The sequence below is a fragment of the Lissotriton helveticus genome, chromosome 6 (genome assembly GCF_964261635.1).
Source record: "Lissotriton helveticus chromosome 6, aLisHel1.1, whole genome shotgun sequence".
In the NCBI taxonomy this organism is placed as follows: Eukaryota; Metazoa; Chordata; class Amphibia; order Caudata; family Salamandridae; genus Lissotriton; species Lissotriton helveticus.
The window spans coordinates 417338339-417354084 of record NC_136067.1 but is presented as its reverse complement, the minus strand read 5'-3'; the positions used below and the strand labels follow the sequence as shown (position 1 = coordinate 417354084).

General features: G+C 45.0%; 1 protein-coding gene across 11 annotated transcripts in view; it reads left to right on the top strand.

Moving 5' to 3' along the window:
* DCDC2C (doublecortin domain containing 2C) overlaps positions 1-12281 on the top strand; it is a 5988712-nt gene extending 5976431 nt beyond the window's left edge. For all 11 annotated transcript variants that reach the window (XM_078647857.1, XM_078647853.1, XM_078647855.1 and 8 more), the window contains one exon: positions 12081-12281. In XM_078647857.1, the coding sequence (XP_078503983.1) occupies positions 12081-12105 (25 nt within the window). In that variant the 3' untranslated portion in view covers positions 12106-12281. The remainder of the gene's footprint in view (positions 1-12080) is intronic.
* The last annotated feature ends 3465 nt before the right edge of the window (positions 12282-15746 follow it).

Sequence of the window (15746 nt, the reverse complement as noted above, 5' to 3'; positions counted from 1 at the left end):
TGCGTTGTGACCATTTGCAGGATAATGGTATGCAGAGTGAAGGGGCATATTCCACCCTACCTTATGACAAGTTGAGGTGAAAGAGCAAGAAACTGACAGCTGAAGCCTATGCATCACTGTGCAGACTCCAACATTGTGCTTCAGTTACGAAGGCTGGTAGAAACTATGTACCTGCCCTGAGAGTCTATCCAATACCATTATCTGAAGCACAACAGGTCAGGTAGCTGAAGGTAAGTAAAACCCGGTGAAATGTTGTGTGAGTGTATGTATGCTGTGTAAATGAGTGTTAGTGAACCTGAGTGAGAATGAGTGAGTCAGAGGGAGTGGGAATAATTGTGACTGAGTTAAAATTAGAGAGTGAGTTAAAGTGAGTGCAAGTGATTGTGAACTAGAGTGACTGAGCGAGTGAGAATGAAAAAGTGGTAACATGCAAGCACACAAGTTGTAATTCCTGCCATATGGAACAGCCATGGCAAAATGCTGGTGCTGACATACTGGGCATGATTATTAGTACAATGGAAACTACGTCGGTTCTGATATTGAAGGTAATTGTTGGCATATGGGATGTGGCACCCATGGCAAAATGCTGGTGATGGCACCCTAGAGGTAGTTTGTTGTCTATGGGACGCTAGTGGTAAAATATTGGCACAGTCCTATTGGAGATCATTCTTGGCATATGGAACACCTGTAGCGAAATGCTGGTGCTACCATACTCAAGATAATTCTGGACATTAGTCAGGACACCAATGGCAAATTGGACGGGGGACACATGCAACCACAACAAAATTCTGACCCTGACAGTGTAGCGGTAATTTTGACCTTTGGGTCACCCATCACATATATATGGATGCAGTCAATGGCAACATTGTGCCACTCGGATACTGTATGTAATTCTTGGCCTTAACAGAGTGACCATGGTATATGGGAACCATCTTCACCAAAATAATTCTAGCCCTGATACATGGAGATAATTATAAAGATATAGGGGCACCCGCTGCACAGTTTGAATTAAATGGGTTTAATTGATTTGGCACACCTTTAACCCCTTCGCTGCATTTGTTGGCTAATGGCCGTTGCAAGTACTACCTCCATAGTGCTGTGAACGTCCGTTGGCCGACGCGGTGTAAAAGTAGCATATCGTCTATATTCGTTGGTTGCTTTGCAGTCTGTGTGCAGCTCCTTGCGGCTGGTTCATAGTGCATTGTGCTGCAGTGGAAAGATTATAACAAGGGGCACTGGAATTATGTGATTCAGCAGCCATGGCATGTCCTGTGTAATTATGGATTTGCCACATTTGCCACTGAATTCTTCCATCTACTGCATAATATGTATAATTTAAAAGTTACAAAATTCTTGCCGACACGTGTTCTTGTGCATTGGAAGGCACTTCTCAAATGTTGACTGGTCATCTATCAGTTGTTATTGCTGTATTTGATTGTTAAACTTATACTAATGGGGTGAGACGTTTTCCCAGACGTGGATGACAGTGTTATAAAGTTACAAAATAATGAAACAATACCATCAAAAAGCTGCATAATATGTCTTTTCGTGCCCCAAAATGTAGTCAACTACTGCATTATTTTGTCCTCCCTCCCACATAATTCCAATGACAGTGATTATAAGTTTTAAGCTGCAAGTAACAAAAGGACGCCTAAGCAGTAGCATATTGCTTTTTCTTCATAAAATATAAATCTGTGGGCTGGAACCGACAACACGTTTGGGCATATTTTCAAGAAAGTGCGATACATTATCGCCGCTTTTATCGGCAGGAAACTGCCGCTAAAGCGGCGATAATGGGCTTGATAATATGCCCTTGTGAATTCCCATAGAAGCCCAGGTTAACACCAGAGCCTGGGCTTCTATTGGAATTCACAAAGGCATATTATCAAGCCCATTATCGCCACTTTAGCGTCAGTTTCCTGCCGATAAAAGTGCGATAATGTATCACCCTTTCTTGATAATATGGCCGGTTGTGTTTACAGCAGGCCTACATACTCTCTCTGCTAACTTTTGATGAGTTAAACCTGAGTAGACAAAACACAGATCTCCCTAGCAAGTACATACTACAAGTACACAAATTATACTGGGCCTGTGCTGGGTAGATTACTTAATGAAATTTGAACCGGCCAGGTCGAGGTGAAAATCGCCACAACACCTGACCTGATCTTCCAGCAAGGACTTTCCAGCCTTTGTGCACTGCCCCACCCCCTCCTATTATGGCCTATATCTGAAGTCCTAGTGGAGGAGGGGAGGTGAAATGTGAATGACATTGCTCCACTACTGGGGGCTGGCCCAATGGGGGCCGAGGTGAGAACTGACAACTAGGTGAGAATGGCCCAAAGGCCACAACACCTGGCCTCTTCGCTCACTGTGGTCAGTTGACAAAGGCCCAAAAAAGCCGCCCACTGCTGGCACTTCGGCCCATGCCCAATTGCTGGTATTGGCAATCAAACCTGGGCATATGTTGCAGAAGCCTTCAGCTTAGCCCCAGGGAGCCACGACCATCAGCCTTTCACTGAACCCAGATCATAATGGCTTGGGGCATGAAATGGAGAACGCAGGGTCCGAGGCCCTGGGAACAAATTGGGCGATCAATCCAGGGTTATTTGAGATAAACATGGCTGTGGCTCTGCTTTGCTAATCATTCCCAGATAGGTAGTCAGCCCGGTGCCAAATGGGCATAGCCAAGACAGATAGTTTTACGGGGGGGGGGTCCTCCCAATCGAGAGTGACATGTTCTGGGCCAACATTGCTCCAAACTCTCACCCTCACCAGGGCCCCCCAGTGATCAGAGTAGGTGCCCTGTCTGGTGCAATGATTGGGGAGAACCAGCAAGTCTACACTACAGTAGGTTGGCAAGTGTGGCTGTATTCATGGTAAATAAATCCGAGACGGGGGCCTACTCATAATTTACCAAAGGTAGCAGCATTGTCCTCATGTAGGGAGCTGGTGACAAAGGCTGAGTAGGCTTCGCTGATGAATCAAGGGTCAGATATGTGTAGATCTAGTGGGGCCAAGGTCCTTGAGCTCCAATGTCGCAGTGAGTAGGGGATCGTGGCTAGACACACTTCAGTGCCAAGAATGGGAAGCTCAATGTGGGGCTTCGAGGGCAGGTGAGCTGCTGTGACTCCTTAAGACCACCTACATCCGTTCAGGGCCTTGTGTGTGGGTATATGGCATCCAATGCTCAGATAAGTATGGGGACAGGGCCTGGACTTCAGGCTTCCCTGGTGGGGATACAGTGTTAAGGCCCGGGCAGTGATTCTAAGTAAGGGTGCACTGCAGTGCCAATGCAGGGTGGCTTGGCCTAGGACTCTGGAGGCAGGAGAGTAGCACTCTCATTCACCGCACCATCTCCAATGGCTCACGGCTGTCACTCTTCTCTCGGCCACTCTTCAGAGGCACTATGTGCCTGGACAGCGCATTCAGGTGGCATCAGTAGGGCCGGCCCTGAGGGATATCATTTCCCCCATCATTCTTTGGGGTCCCCCTGAACTCTCATCCATTGTTGTTGGCCTAGGATAAGCAGCCCCACTCTGGAGCACTAACAGCTATCTCGGTCTACTACGTAAGCTCGAGTCACTATAGGAAGCATAGGGCAAGAGCAAACGTCATTTAGCACACTGCTGCAAGAGTCACGTTTCCACCTATTTCTAAACACAGCCAGTGTAAATTGGTAATAGCAAACTGCACACGTTTAAAAAGATTTACTCTCACCGGTCCACATTGCCTTTCAGATGTGAGAGTAAGAACAGTGTGGTCAGGCCCCTTTAAATATGGTCAAAAAGTAATCTGCTTTTCCTGAGAGAGAGGTGTGAATGGTTCCATTTACCGTTGAGCCTCAGTAGGCTCTCCTACATTAAGGGGATTACACTAGTCCAAGTTCAAGTTCAAAGGATCTTTATTCGGTGATTAAAAAACAACATAAAAGCACATATATATATATATATATATATATATATACACACAATTTAAAATATAATTAAATATTATCTAGACCCCGACTAATATTAATACAAATGATTTAAAAAGCTTTACTAAGTCCACGATCAGGCCGACCCTCTTGTTTTCCTTAATCTTAAAGAAACTTTCAAGAAATTCAATACACAGCACAATGTACGGGGGTCATTCGCCCTGTGCAAGAAGAGTAGAGCGGCTTTAGCATGTCTCAACTTGGCCTGTTTTAAAATATCCACCAGAAATCTACGCCTAGGTGTTACATAAAAAGAACACAAAAGTACAAAATGAAGGGTGTCCTGCGGAGACCTATTGTTGCAGCCACAAGCACCCTTCTGCTCAACTGATGAAGTAAAACCTGGTGGATCAGCTAATAAATTAGGTAAAAGATTGAGCCTAAAACGAGACATTAAAAACCTCTCCTGAGCATTATACATAAGATAAAGGTACGGTTCCATACCCTCCGTGCTCTTAACAAGACCATGGGCACTTACTGAGCGTTTGGTCCCTTCAATTGCTGCTCTACGGGTGGCTCTCCAATCCAAAAACGGTTTCCTAATTTTAGGTTTGTCCAGTGGTGAAATTGCTGTGGGGTTTATAAAAAGATCCTTCTGGTCTAGGTCTTCCAAGGTAGTCTTCACACATTTCAGCCACGATATTTCCAGGCCTTTATCCCTATCCAAGCAGTCTCTTAAAATTTGTCTGCTCAAGACTGCCTCAGGGTTTGCCCAGATTTTTATCCATGCCATAATCGGTCTGAGCTTAACCAGGTCCTCAATATATGGCCTCCCTAGTTCCCTGTGAGCAATTACAACAGGGGTATTCCGGGGTATTTTCAAGATCGATCGCAAATATTTGTTTTCCTTCCGCTGCAATTGGTCAACATTTACAAAACCCCACACTTCATACCCATACGTAGCTTTGGAGCAGCATATAGAACTATACAAGTTCATAATTTGTTCAGGGGACCAACGACCCACCCTACGCCCATAGCCTGCTAGAGCACCATTTGAGGATACCAATCTGCTAAATCGTTCTTCCACTAGGGAATCAAATTTTAATGAACCGTCAAATAACAGACCGAGATAGGAAAAAGACTGCACCTTTTCTAATGTGTGGTTCCCTATTCTGTAAGAGAACCTTTTGCATGGTTTTGTGCCAGCCAACATTGCATAGGACTTACTTAGGTTCACAGAGAGATCTAATGTTTCCATAATATTCGCAAATCCGTCAATTAGGGTCTGTAAACTCTTCGGAGTGCAGGCCAGTAGGACCGCATCATCCGCGTACAAAAGCACCGGGATGTGGCGCGTTCCTACTCTCAGGCAATCTGTCTTCAAGGCAACCAGAGCCTGCTCTAGATTGTTAATATAGAGCGAGTACAAAAAGGGGGCAAGAATACAACCCTGCCTCACCCCGCTAGTGCACGGAAAGGGTTCTGTGTTCTCCCCCTCCGTGTTATAGCGGACCTTGGCGGTGGTATCCCGATGTAGTTCTCTGAGGATATTGATCAGGCCCGGGTCGATTCCCAGATTACTCATCAATGCCCAGAGTTTTTCCCTATTGACATGGTCAAAAGTGGCTGCCAAGTCCATAAACCCCAAGTAGATTGCTTCATTGCTGGTTTTGGTGTATTTTGCCACCAGCAAAGGTTCAGGCATTGATCACTCGTGGACCTCCCTGTCCTAAATCTGTTTTGAGTGTCCGAGATGATGTCATGTTCTTCGGTCTACTCAGTAAGACGATTAAGAATTATCCGACCCAGAACTTTGGCGGAGACATCAATTAGTGAAATAGGCCAATAACACTGGGGGTTGTCTCTATTGCCTTTTTTGAAAATAGGGACAATTATTGCCGTGGACCAAGAGCGGGGTAAACCCCACCTAATAGCCACATTTAGCACTCTAGTGAGAATAGGGGCCCATAGATCTATATTACTCAGGTACAAATCTGGAGGTGTGCCGTCAGGGCCTGGTGCTTTATTTCTTGTCAAGACCTGAATTGCCACAATAATTTCCTCTAGGGAGAATTCTATTACTTGGCCCTGCTGGCCGGCCCATCCCCCCTCCAGGGCAATGTCCTGGCCGTGTTTTTACAAGCCCTTAAAGTGTGTGAGCCATTGTTCTGCTAGGATATTTGCACTGATCTCTGGGGCATTATTGTCCTGGAAACATGGTTTGTTAATTATTCTCCAGAATTCTGACATGTCCCTTCTATCTGCGGCCTCCCTTAAGTCTACCCATTCATCTGCTTGGAGAGATAATTTCCTCTTCTTTACTGTGCTCTTATATGCCTGTCTGCACTGCACTACTCTTTGTTTGTCCCTAGGATTGTTTTTTAAACTAATTTTTAACTCCTTCAGGGCACGCAAACATTCCCTGTCAAACCATCTTGGGTGGGTGATATTTCTCCTGGGGTAACTTGTCTTCATAAGCCGCTCAACCAAACTAGTTACTAGCCCAAATTCCCTAACCACCAATGGCCCCTCAACCACTGGATCTAGACACTCGCCAATAGGTACTTTCCCAGTGACCATTAGTGGTTTATAGAAAGCCTCACCATCAATTTTTGACCACCTGAGCCGTCTTCCCTGATCCGTTACCCTCACAGAGGTCCCAACCACTGATCCTATCTTAGGTCGACCCAAATACGTGAGCTCTAAAACTAGAGGGTTGTGGTCACTAAATGGGCTCCACTCAATCCCCACCAATCTAATCCAGTTTTTTAATAACCTGGACGCTAAGATATAGTCAATATATGATAAGCACCCTCTCCCTTTGAAAGTTGGGACGAGGGTTCCCTCTTTCTTCAGTCTAATCATATCAATGGTGTGTTCCAGGACATGTGTTTTTAGAAATTTACTGAAGGCCATTCCCTCAGTTGTGTGTTCAAAATGGGGGCATTTCTCGACTGGACAACAGGACCATTCTGCATTCAAGGGGAACAACGTTGGACATAAGTGGCAATTAAAATCACCCATGACAAGAAGAGTGGGTTCCAAGGCCCCTTTCCTTTCCACTAGTTCCTGGTTAAGTCTATGGTCTAATTCCTGGGGTGTGGGATTATTTTCTCCAAGGGCACCTTCGTTATATACATTAAACAGGATCAGCCTTAGCCCACTACCCCTAAACCCCAATGCCTGGAGATTATGAGATATCCATAATGGGCTAGTCCATGCTCCTTGCAGGTTTAAATCTACATATACGAATAGTCCTCCCATTGCTCTTCCTGTTCTCGATTTATGAGCGGGCACAAAAAAGCATTTGTACCATGTCATGTGGAAAAGGCTATTGTCCACCACCCAGGACTGTTGTAAACGAATTATCTGGAACTTGTTTATGTATTGCCCCCATTCAATATTATCAAATTTACTCGCTAGGCCAGCTAAGTTCCATGAAATTATTTTTAACCCCCTTTCTAGTAACTGAGCACAAACTGGTCCTTGGGCACTTAGGTTTCCAATATCAGACCCGTCATCTGCCCTTAAAGACATTGCTTGAGCCCCTCGACACTGTAGTGGGAGCAGGGATAAATCTTCCCTTAGCTCCACCTCACAGCTAATAGCTCCCGATGCAGGCCCGATCTTGTGTTCTAGCATACTGACTGGTTTTACCACAAAAGCTCATTTTACCATATGAACCTCTTCTATAAGAGAAGAGTTTATGAGGGCAACCTTTTGTGGCACCCTCGGCCCCACACCTCTCGATCCCTGTGGGTTTGTGTTCCCATCTCCTCTTGTTGCTACCTTCTCCGCTATGAGGGGGAGCCTTATCAGTCAATCATTTTCCTCTAGAGACGTCAAGTGATTACATCTGTTGGTCCATTTAGATAGTTTCCGATCTCTTGCCACAGGGCCACAGAAAGTGTGGTACTGAGCCTTATTTTTGTGTGGACCTTCCCTAGATTTCCCAAAAAGGTAGCCGGATCATAGGGGACATTTTGTCTGGGGTAAAAATAACCTAAAGGCAGGGATCTTATGCTACTTGCCTGGTTAACCGTCCCCCAAGTTAAAATGTGCTGCACTACACTTGCGTCCCTAAAATTCACAATGATACAATTCCCCGCTATATCTTTACACCTGCTGCCAATCCAGCTCACCCTTCTAACGTGGAGAATTTCCCCATTTTTGCTACCTTCAAGAGGCCTGTTCTGATTCAGCCAGTGTGTGGTCTTATTTCTCAATTCAGTGTGTGACTCACTTTGCTCTTTGTTTAGGTCTGGAACCCCCGCAAGTACTATTATGTAGGGGCACGCTTCAGGTGGTAAATTTATGATTGGTAGGGTTTCACCAGTTGATATATTAGCCACACACCCAGTCTGGTTTACCACTACTACTTCAGGTTTGGAAGGATGATTACTTGGCCGTTCTATTAATGGCTCGGGAGTCCCGCCCCTGCCCGTGAAACCCCCTCTCCAGAAGCCATGCCCCTGTCCAAATGCCGGGGAGTACCTAGTTGGCTAGGGGCCTGTATAACCGTAGGTATCACACTCGACATCCTGCTGGGTTGCATAAACGTCTGTTGATCTTGACAAGTATCAATAATAATCGTGTTATTCGTAGTACCAGTATCCAGGGATATACCCTGCGCCCTACTCCTATTCTTTAGTTCATTTAGAATTGTATCCAGCCTACTGGCTAATGGCTTTATCTGACTGACAATAAATACTTCTAAATGGTTTTGTAAGTCTAAGACTATTTGGGCCATCCAGCTCGGGGGGGGCTAACGACTGAGGCGCCTGCTCAGCCCTAGTTCCTTTCAGCAAACTTCCTGGTTCAAATGAGGGAAGTCTAATTTTAGTTTTCTTTGTTCTTGGTTTCTTTGGGCAAACTCTTCTTTTCCTACTAGTTACAGCTTTTTTGCCGAGCGTAGAATCCACCCTATCTTCACCTGTACCCCGCTGCGCACAATTAATATCCTGATCAGGAGACTCTAAGGAGATGAGTGGGGAGGTGACCATAACCTCATTCTCTAGTTCCTGAGTCAGAGTGGGAGGGTCGAATATTGACGTGAGTGACAAGCGTCTTTCTGTGCGCTCTATTTCGCTTGATACTACCCCAATGGCTTTCCGCAACATACAATTGATTCGGTGGGCTGTGCAGTAAAAAGGGGGGTATGCCTTTGTCATGTGGGTCCACCCGAGGGGTGGGAGGGGAGTTCAACTTTGCTTTAGTTGAGCGGGTTTTCCCTTTACTGGCCATACTGGGAGAAACCTATACAAAATACCCAGGATGAGACTGATTTTACAGAATCCACACACTCAGAATGAATCTCCTCCCCCTACCAGAATACAATCCAACATGAGACAAAGAAAATATAAAAAGCACAATCCAACCCCCCAACACAATCCCTCTAAGTCAACTTGCATTTTTCTGGGCCAAATGCCACTATACAGTCTGCCTCTCCTCTGGTCTTTCTTCTTCCTCAGTCACCGGTAATCCACCTACTCTGATGCCAGCTACCAAAACCACAAGGGGGGACCCAGACCGGCCTCCCTTGGCCCCTGACGGCCACAGAAGGTCCCACCCTTGTCCCAGGCTTCTCCCAGCGCTGCCCGCGCGCGTCCAGCGACTCGGGAGCTCCCCGGTGATTTTATGCGCCAGCGGGCGCAGGATCAGCGTCGGGAAATGTAGTCCCCGGGTAGGCGGCCACAACACAAGTGGTCCGGTGCTCCGTGCAGGAGAACAACAAGTGCAGTGGCAGCGAAAGGACTTATACTGCGTGGGAGCGGCGTCCACAGGTGAGTGCCCCCGGCTCTGCTTTACGTCCCTACTAATACAGACTTGTCTGCTTCAAGGCCAAAATTAGATACTTTGATGAATGTCACCTTAGCACTACATAAAAATACGAATCCATGGCGAATAATTATGTTTATATTAGTTACATATTTATTTGCTGCAAGAGACATTTCCACATACTTTATAACTGGAGTTAGTGGATAATTGGTTCTAGCAAACTATGCAGAATTGAAAGATGCTAGCTCGCTACAGCCTCTCATTTATAACGGAGCTCTTCCGCTCATGTTTAAATGTAAGCGTGGCCACAGCTACCATTTCAGAATTAAACAGTAAGCAGCTGGGCCTAATGCTGACTAATTTACAGAGTTAAATGTAAAAATAGGTTAGTGTTCACTCTTAGCATTCGGAGTTGTGTTGGTCTGCCACCTGGGGATTTCTATGCTCTTGTTGCAAAATGTGGTCCAAATGTGAGTGGTGAAAACTCTCACTGGTTGCTGCATTTGGGGTTATAGGCATATTGCACCATTTGTATGCAGCTTCAGTTTCAGTTATTTTTTTTTATTATATAGAACTCCTACTGGGGTCCGCATAACATAAAATAGTACATATTAAGATCAACAATTAAAAGGTATGTTACATACATCATCTACAAACAACATTAACTGGTCTTTATAAAGTGACGACATGCTTAGATAGCACCACAAAAGTATACTATATGACTGCAATTCTGTGGACGCAACCACTTAAAAATATCATCATGCATTGCACAATAGAAAATGTATAAACATCAAATCTCGGTTCACAAAACTCTAGAAGCACTTTATAAACTCACTTATTCTCAACCTCATAATTTGCATGCAATTCACAGTTGACTTACAATAAGTCAAATTTCCAATTCTGTTGTCATATTTTTGGGAATGGCACATACAGTTGGGAGCTATAAAGCAGGACCCAATTACCCAGAAAATCAAAATAATTCACATGAAACATGGTAAAAGAAGAATTTTCTTTACAGTTACGGGGGTGAACATTGAACTGTGATTGGCCCACTATACTGTGCACTGAGATGACCTGATAGTTTCTTTCCTTCCTTGTGACCAAAGACCTTCAGTGCTGTTCCAGGTTCAGTCAAAATATCCTCATTATTTCAACAGAAATCAGCACTTGCTCTTGTACCCTTGTTGTTCCCAATACAGGATGAGGCTGTTTATTTGGACTAGTACCAGACTATGATGACCTTGTGATGGGTGGTTTTCAGGTGTCTCCAGAGCAGTATCTCATGCCGTGTCCTTGTATTAAACGAATTTTGCTCACATACACCACTAGTGGTGCTGATGACTGACGTGCTACTAGTTGCTTCTCAAAGAGGATCACAGACAGTTCTAGCCATCCCGAAACATATTCGAACATTCCTACAATACACGGTGACAGGTATATCTGCAGGAGATTACCTACTAGATTCATGATGTCTGCCTCTGCTTCCGGAACGTTTGAGTAATGAATCATCTGACTCAAATACATATTTTCTTTTGCTTGCTTCAATCTAACTCTTTTCTTTTTCCCTCGCCTACTTGCATCTCTTTTTCTAGTTTTCTTTCCTACACTCTACCTAATTTGTAGCAGACGTCTCTTTCAAGCGTCATGCACCTTTCGGCAGACTATTACTAAAACTCTTATTCGCTCTCTGTTTTTTAAATGTGATTGCATTTGAGTTGGACAAGTGTTCCTCACACAACATTAGTCTGTCTTTCAGGAAAATCTCTGTGACTCTGCTTTTAAGTGTGTCTGTTTCGTGATAAAAGACATTCTAAATGTACTGGGACTCTGTGTACATTATTACATGTTTAGGTGTCACTTTTGTACCGATTAATCGCGTAAATGGAGAAGTGTGGCTCACTGGTTAGAGCAGGCAGACCCTGAAGCAGAGGTCAGACCCGGGACCAGGGTTCAATTCCCGACGCGGCAGGGTCTCGAGCTCAAATGTCCACGGACTCGATAATTCTCGCTTCGGTGCCTTACCTAATCATGGGTTCACACTCTGCAACTCTGGGCATTAAGCTTGCTTAATCTCCACAACGGCCCCCCCGCGGCGGGATGCCTCGCTTTCACCTTGGGGATGCCCTGTAGGGGCTATCTCACAGGGAAAAGCCAGGACGGGTTCCCAAGGCAAAGCGCTTAGAGACCCCTGGGTTATAAGCGCTATATAAATCCATACATACAATTACTAAATGACTGGACTAGCTGGTACCTTTTGCACGCAGTTCTCTGATTTGACTCAGCGGTAACTTGTTTTTAACAGAAAACAGTGAAAAAACGAGTAGGAAATGCCTATTAACATGCTAGACCATGGTGTCTGATCAATTCTTTATCCCTTTTGTCCTTTTAGGCCGGAGAACACAGAAAGTAGATAACGAGCTGATCCCAATTGGAAATTATAAAGCAGGCGTTTTTGACATGGGACGTTGTAACTGTTGTACACCAAAAAGAAAGTTTTCACCATGATGGGTCTTATCTATGAACAATTATTTAAATAGCCTTATCAATGTTAACATTTTATGTTAAATACAAATAAAAATATGTGTCTAGGTGCGTGTTTAACATTTTTGAATAGCAAAGTAAAAAATATGATTCATTTTATGGACCTCATTGCCAGATTCTTTCATGATATAAACATAAATAGCTGAATGAAGAATGTTTGCTGTACAAAATAGATCAAAACTGAGCGCCTTATTTATGAGGTTTTGACGTAGGGCGGCACTGCAAAGAATCTTGCTGCGTTGCCCTACAGCAAAAGAAAAGGGCAGGAATGCACTGTATCTATAAGATACGGTGCATTCCTGTCCTTTTCCCTAGCACCAGCGCACAATAGGCTGGCTGCTGTGCGCCAACGCAGGCACCCTTGCACCATGGTGCAAGGGTGCCTGTGCAAGGGGCTTATTTTGTGCAGGAAGGGACACCTTTTTGCATAAAATCAATCAATTCAGGCGATGTCTTCTTTCTATGTGTGCTCCAGAATGCAGCGCAGATATCCTCTTTCTATGTGTGCTGCAGGATGCAGCACACATAGAAAAAGGAAAAATCGAGGATAAATGAAAAGATATCTTCTTGTTGCGCCTCCCTAACGCCATCCCTGGGGTGGCAGTAAATTCTGACTCATTCCCAAGTTGAATTTTCTCTAGTAAATCCGGGAATGTGTCAGATTATACAAGACCCGCTTATAGTTCCCTAACCCCCACCGATGGAACACATAGGAGAGACCCTGGGGGCACCAAATATGTAGCAATAATGTTTATTATGACTTTAATACTGCACCTGCCACCAAAGTCGAGTTTGTAGTAAAAGTATTTTTTTAAAAGCAGTGCTGCGACTCAGGGCTGCTTTTAAAATGACCTCAGGCTCTCAGCAGTGCACACATGCATAAGCAAAAAAGAGGGACTTATAGGGTAGATTATGCAAATTATAAGTGTACCTCAATGCATGTGTGTTTTGTGTTTAACATAGCACTGGCCCTGAGCCTGACTAGCAGGGCTCAGGGCACAGTCAAATTCAGCTACCATTAATTCTCGTAGCACACAAAAATTGGGTGTGAACAGGCCAAAAGAGTGACTTTCTAACAAGGGGCCACTGAGCTGATTCATGGGAACACTTCTCCTCACATGTGGACCCCATCTGTGTGGTAACTAACCTTAACTTCTGTCCCCAACCCAAGGAGAATTCTGTCCATAAGGACAGCAACCAACAGAGGCCACTGACAGCGGTTAGTGTCAAGAGCCAGGCCACATACTACCCAGGGGTCACTGACCTCTTTGTTGTTTTATAAGTGAGGGGAAGTAGCCCCAGGTGCCTTGTACCCCTTTTCTACCCCACCTCCCAATAGTTCAGGAGTGGTATCCTGAAACTAGGTCTTCAACCCTGGGTCGGTACCCCTATGCTGAACATGTGTCTGGCAAGCAAGAACCTCCATGGGAGTACTACTACCCCCTCACGGGAGACCCACTTTGTATGCACCATTTAAGAGTCTGGCTGGCACAGGTCCTCAGCCCTCTGTCCCTGGGACAGTACATGAAGACTGCCCTGGTCAGAAGTGGCCTGACCAGGGTCAGTCTTAGGTACTTTGATCACAGATCTGGGAACCCCTGATCCTCTGGTACTGTCACTGTGGACTGTTTCCACCTCCTGCTGCTCCATCTAAAACTCTGTATCCTCCGCTGTGTAGTGATATCTCTAGTAAATATAAATAGTAGGGTACCAAAGGCAGCTGCACCACCCTTCTCTCCTGAAACTGTGGAGCTCCCATCGGTAAATAAGCTCTTAGTACAGAACATGTCCCCCTGCTCGTGCCTCCTTTGGGAACAATCCAAACTTTGGAGCTGGAAATAGTGTACCCTCTGCCTACCCCCTCCTCTCCTCCTGCTCTCAGAAGGGAAATTGGACTCTTCTCCCACCTTAAAATACCGGGACCAGTCTTGGCCACTATGTACCTACCTCTTACTCTGTTGATGTGAACCTGGGCCACCCTGCTTAGGATCACTCTCCAGGCACTCTGGTACTCACTCAGAGGTCTGCCTCCTTTGCAAGCTCGCTGGGGCCAGTGAACATGCAACCAACCAGGTCTTGGGGTAGTTCTGGAAAACAGTGACTAACATATACTCTCGAGACATCAAATTGTGCTGGCCCTTCTAAGTGTTTACTTCATTACCCTTCACCCAACCATCCAGTGCCTTACAAACACAACACAGAAAATCCTCCCAGGACCGGTGAGACAGTTTCTGACTGCCCCTAAATTGAAACCTGTACTCGTTTGAGGTAAATCCATTCTTCTTGACAAGGGTCTCCTTCATGGTGGGCTACCTTAGCCTGCCACCCTTCTCTAGGATGGTAGGATGTCCCTACCATCTCTAGGTATATGCCTCCATATGCCAGCACTTCAATCCTCAGGGATCCTGTGCACTTCTAGAGTATGCCTCAAATCACCTGTTGTCACCAGTGTACACAGTAGTATTTCTGCCACCATTTCTGCTAGACACTACCAGCTGTTGGTCCTTCAAGCCCAGCTTCTTGAGACATACTTCATGAGCCAGCAAGATCTTTATCTCTTCCAAGTCTCTCTCATCCTCAGCAGCCCACTGGGCCAGCTGCAGCCTCAGGTCCCTCTAAGGGCGTCTGTCCTTTAACTCTTTGGGAGAGAGGGTTTGGTAGAAGAAACTGCTTCCTGCATAGGATCCAGCAGAGGACCCTCTCTCCTCTGGAATCTTTGCCCAGACATTTTTCCCCTCGTCCTCCTCGTTCTCCTCCTCCTTCTCAGGGTCATCGCCCTTTTGGGACCCCGTTTCTGAGGTAAGGTATAATCAGTTTTACGCATTTTCTAGGATGCTGAAATAGTCCTCTTCAGACTCTTCTGTTGTATGACTTATACCTTCCAAGTAAAACTGTGTATTTGTTGAACAACATAAACATCAGCGTTGTGCCAGACTGATTCCATGCACACCCTCAGGACATGTTGACCTGTAGTACAGCTAGCTCACCGTGCACCATCTGCAACCTAAACTCAACCCTATGGCAGATGGATGACGCTACCTGACAACATGACAATTCTGACTCCCCAAGGAAAACATGATATCATATCTAGAAACCTTTTTTTTTATTACTCATGCATACCAAAGAAATACTCAAGAAGTACTCAGCAAGGTGTTTCAATATTTATTGTTTCATTGTGATTCTTGTATTGAAAACGTGTGCTGCAATAATTAATATAATGAGACAGAATAGTGTAATCAGCATTACGAGAATGGAAATGAACAATTCCACCATTGTGCTATAATCGGGAATATATGCTGGCATATAAATACTGTGGTATTGTGTACTCCTAACTAGCGATGAGTTTCACAGAAGAGGTGTTTAAAGAGATATGAGGCGCACATCTAAAATTTACACTATATTATTCCACTTCACAAGATCTATTTTAAATCCTTTTCATATAGCCGTGCTTACAGAAAAGGAGAGTAAACACCCAATCCCTCCTAAAGCTCAATCCACGATTGAAAATAGTTTT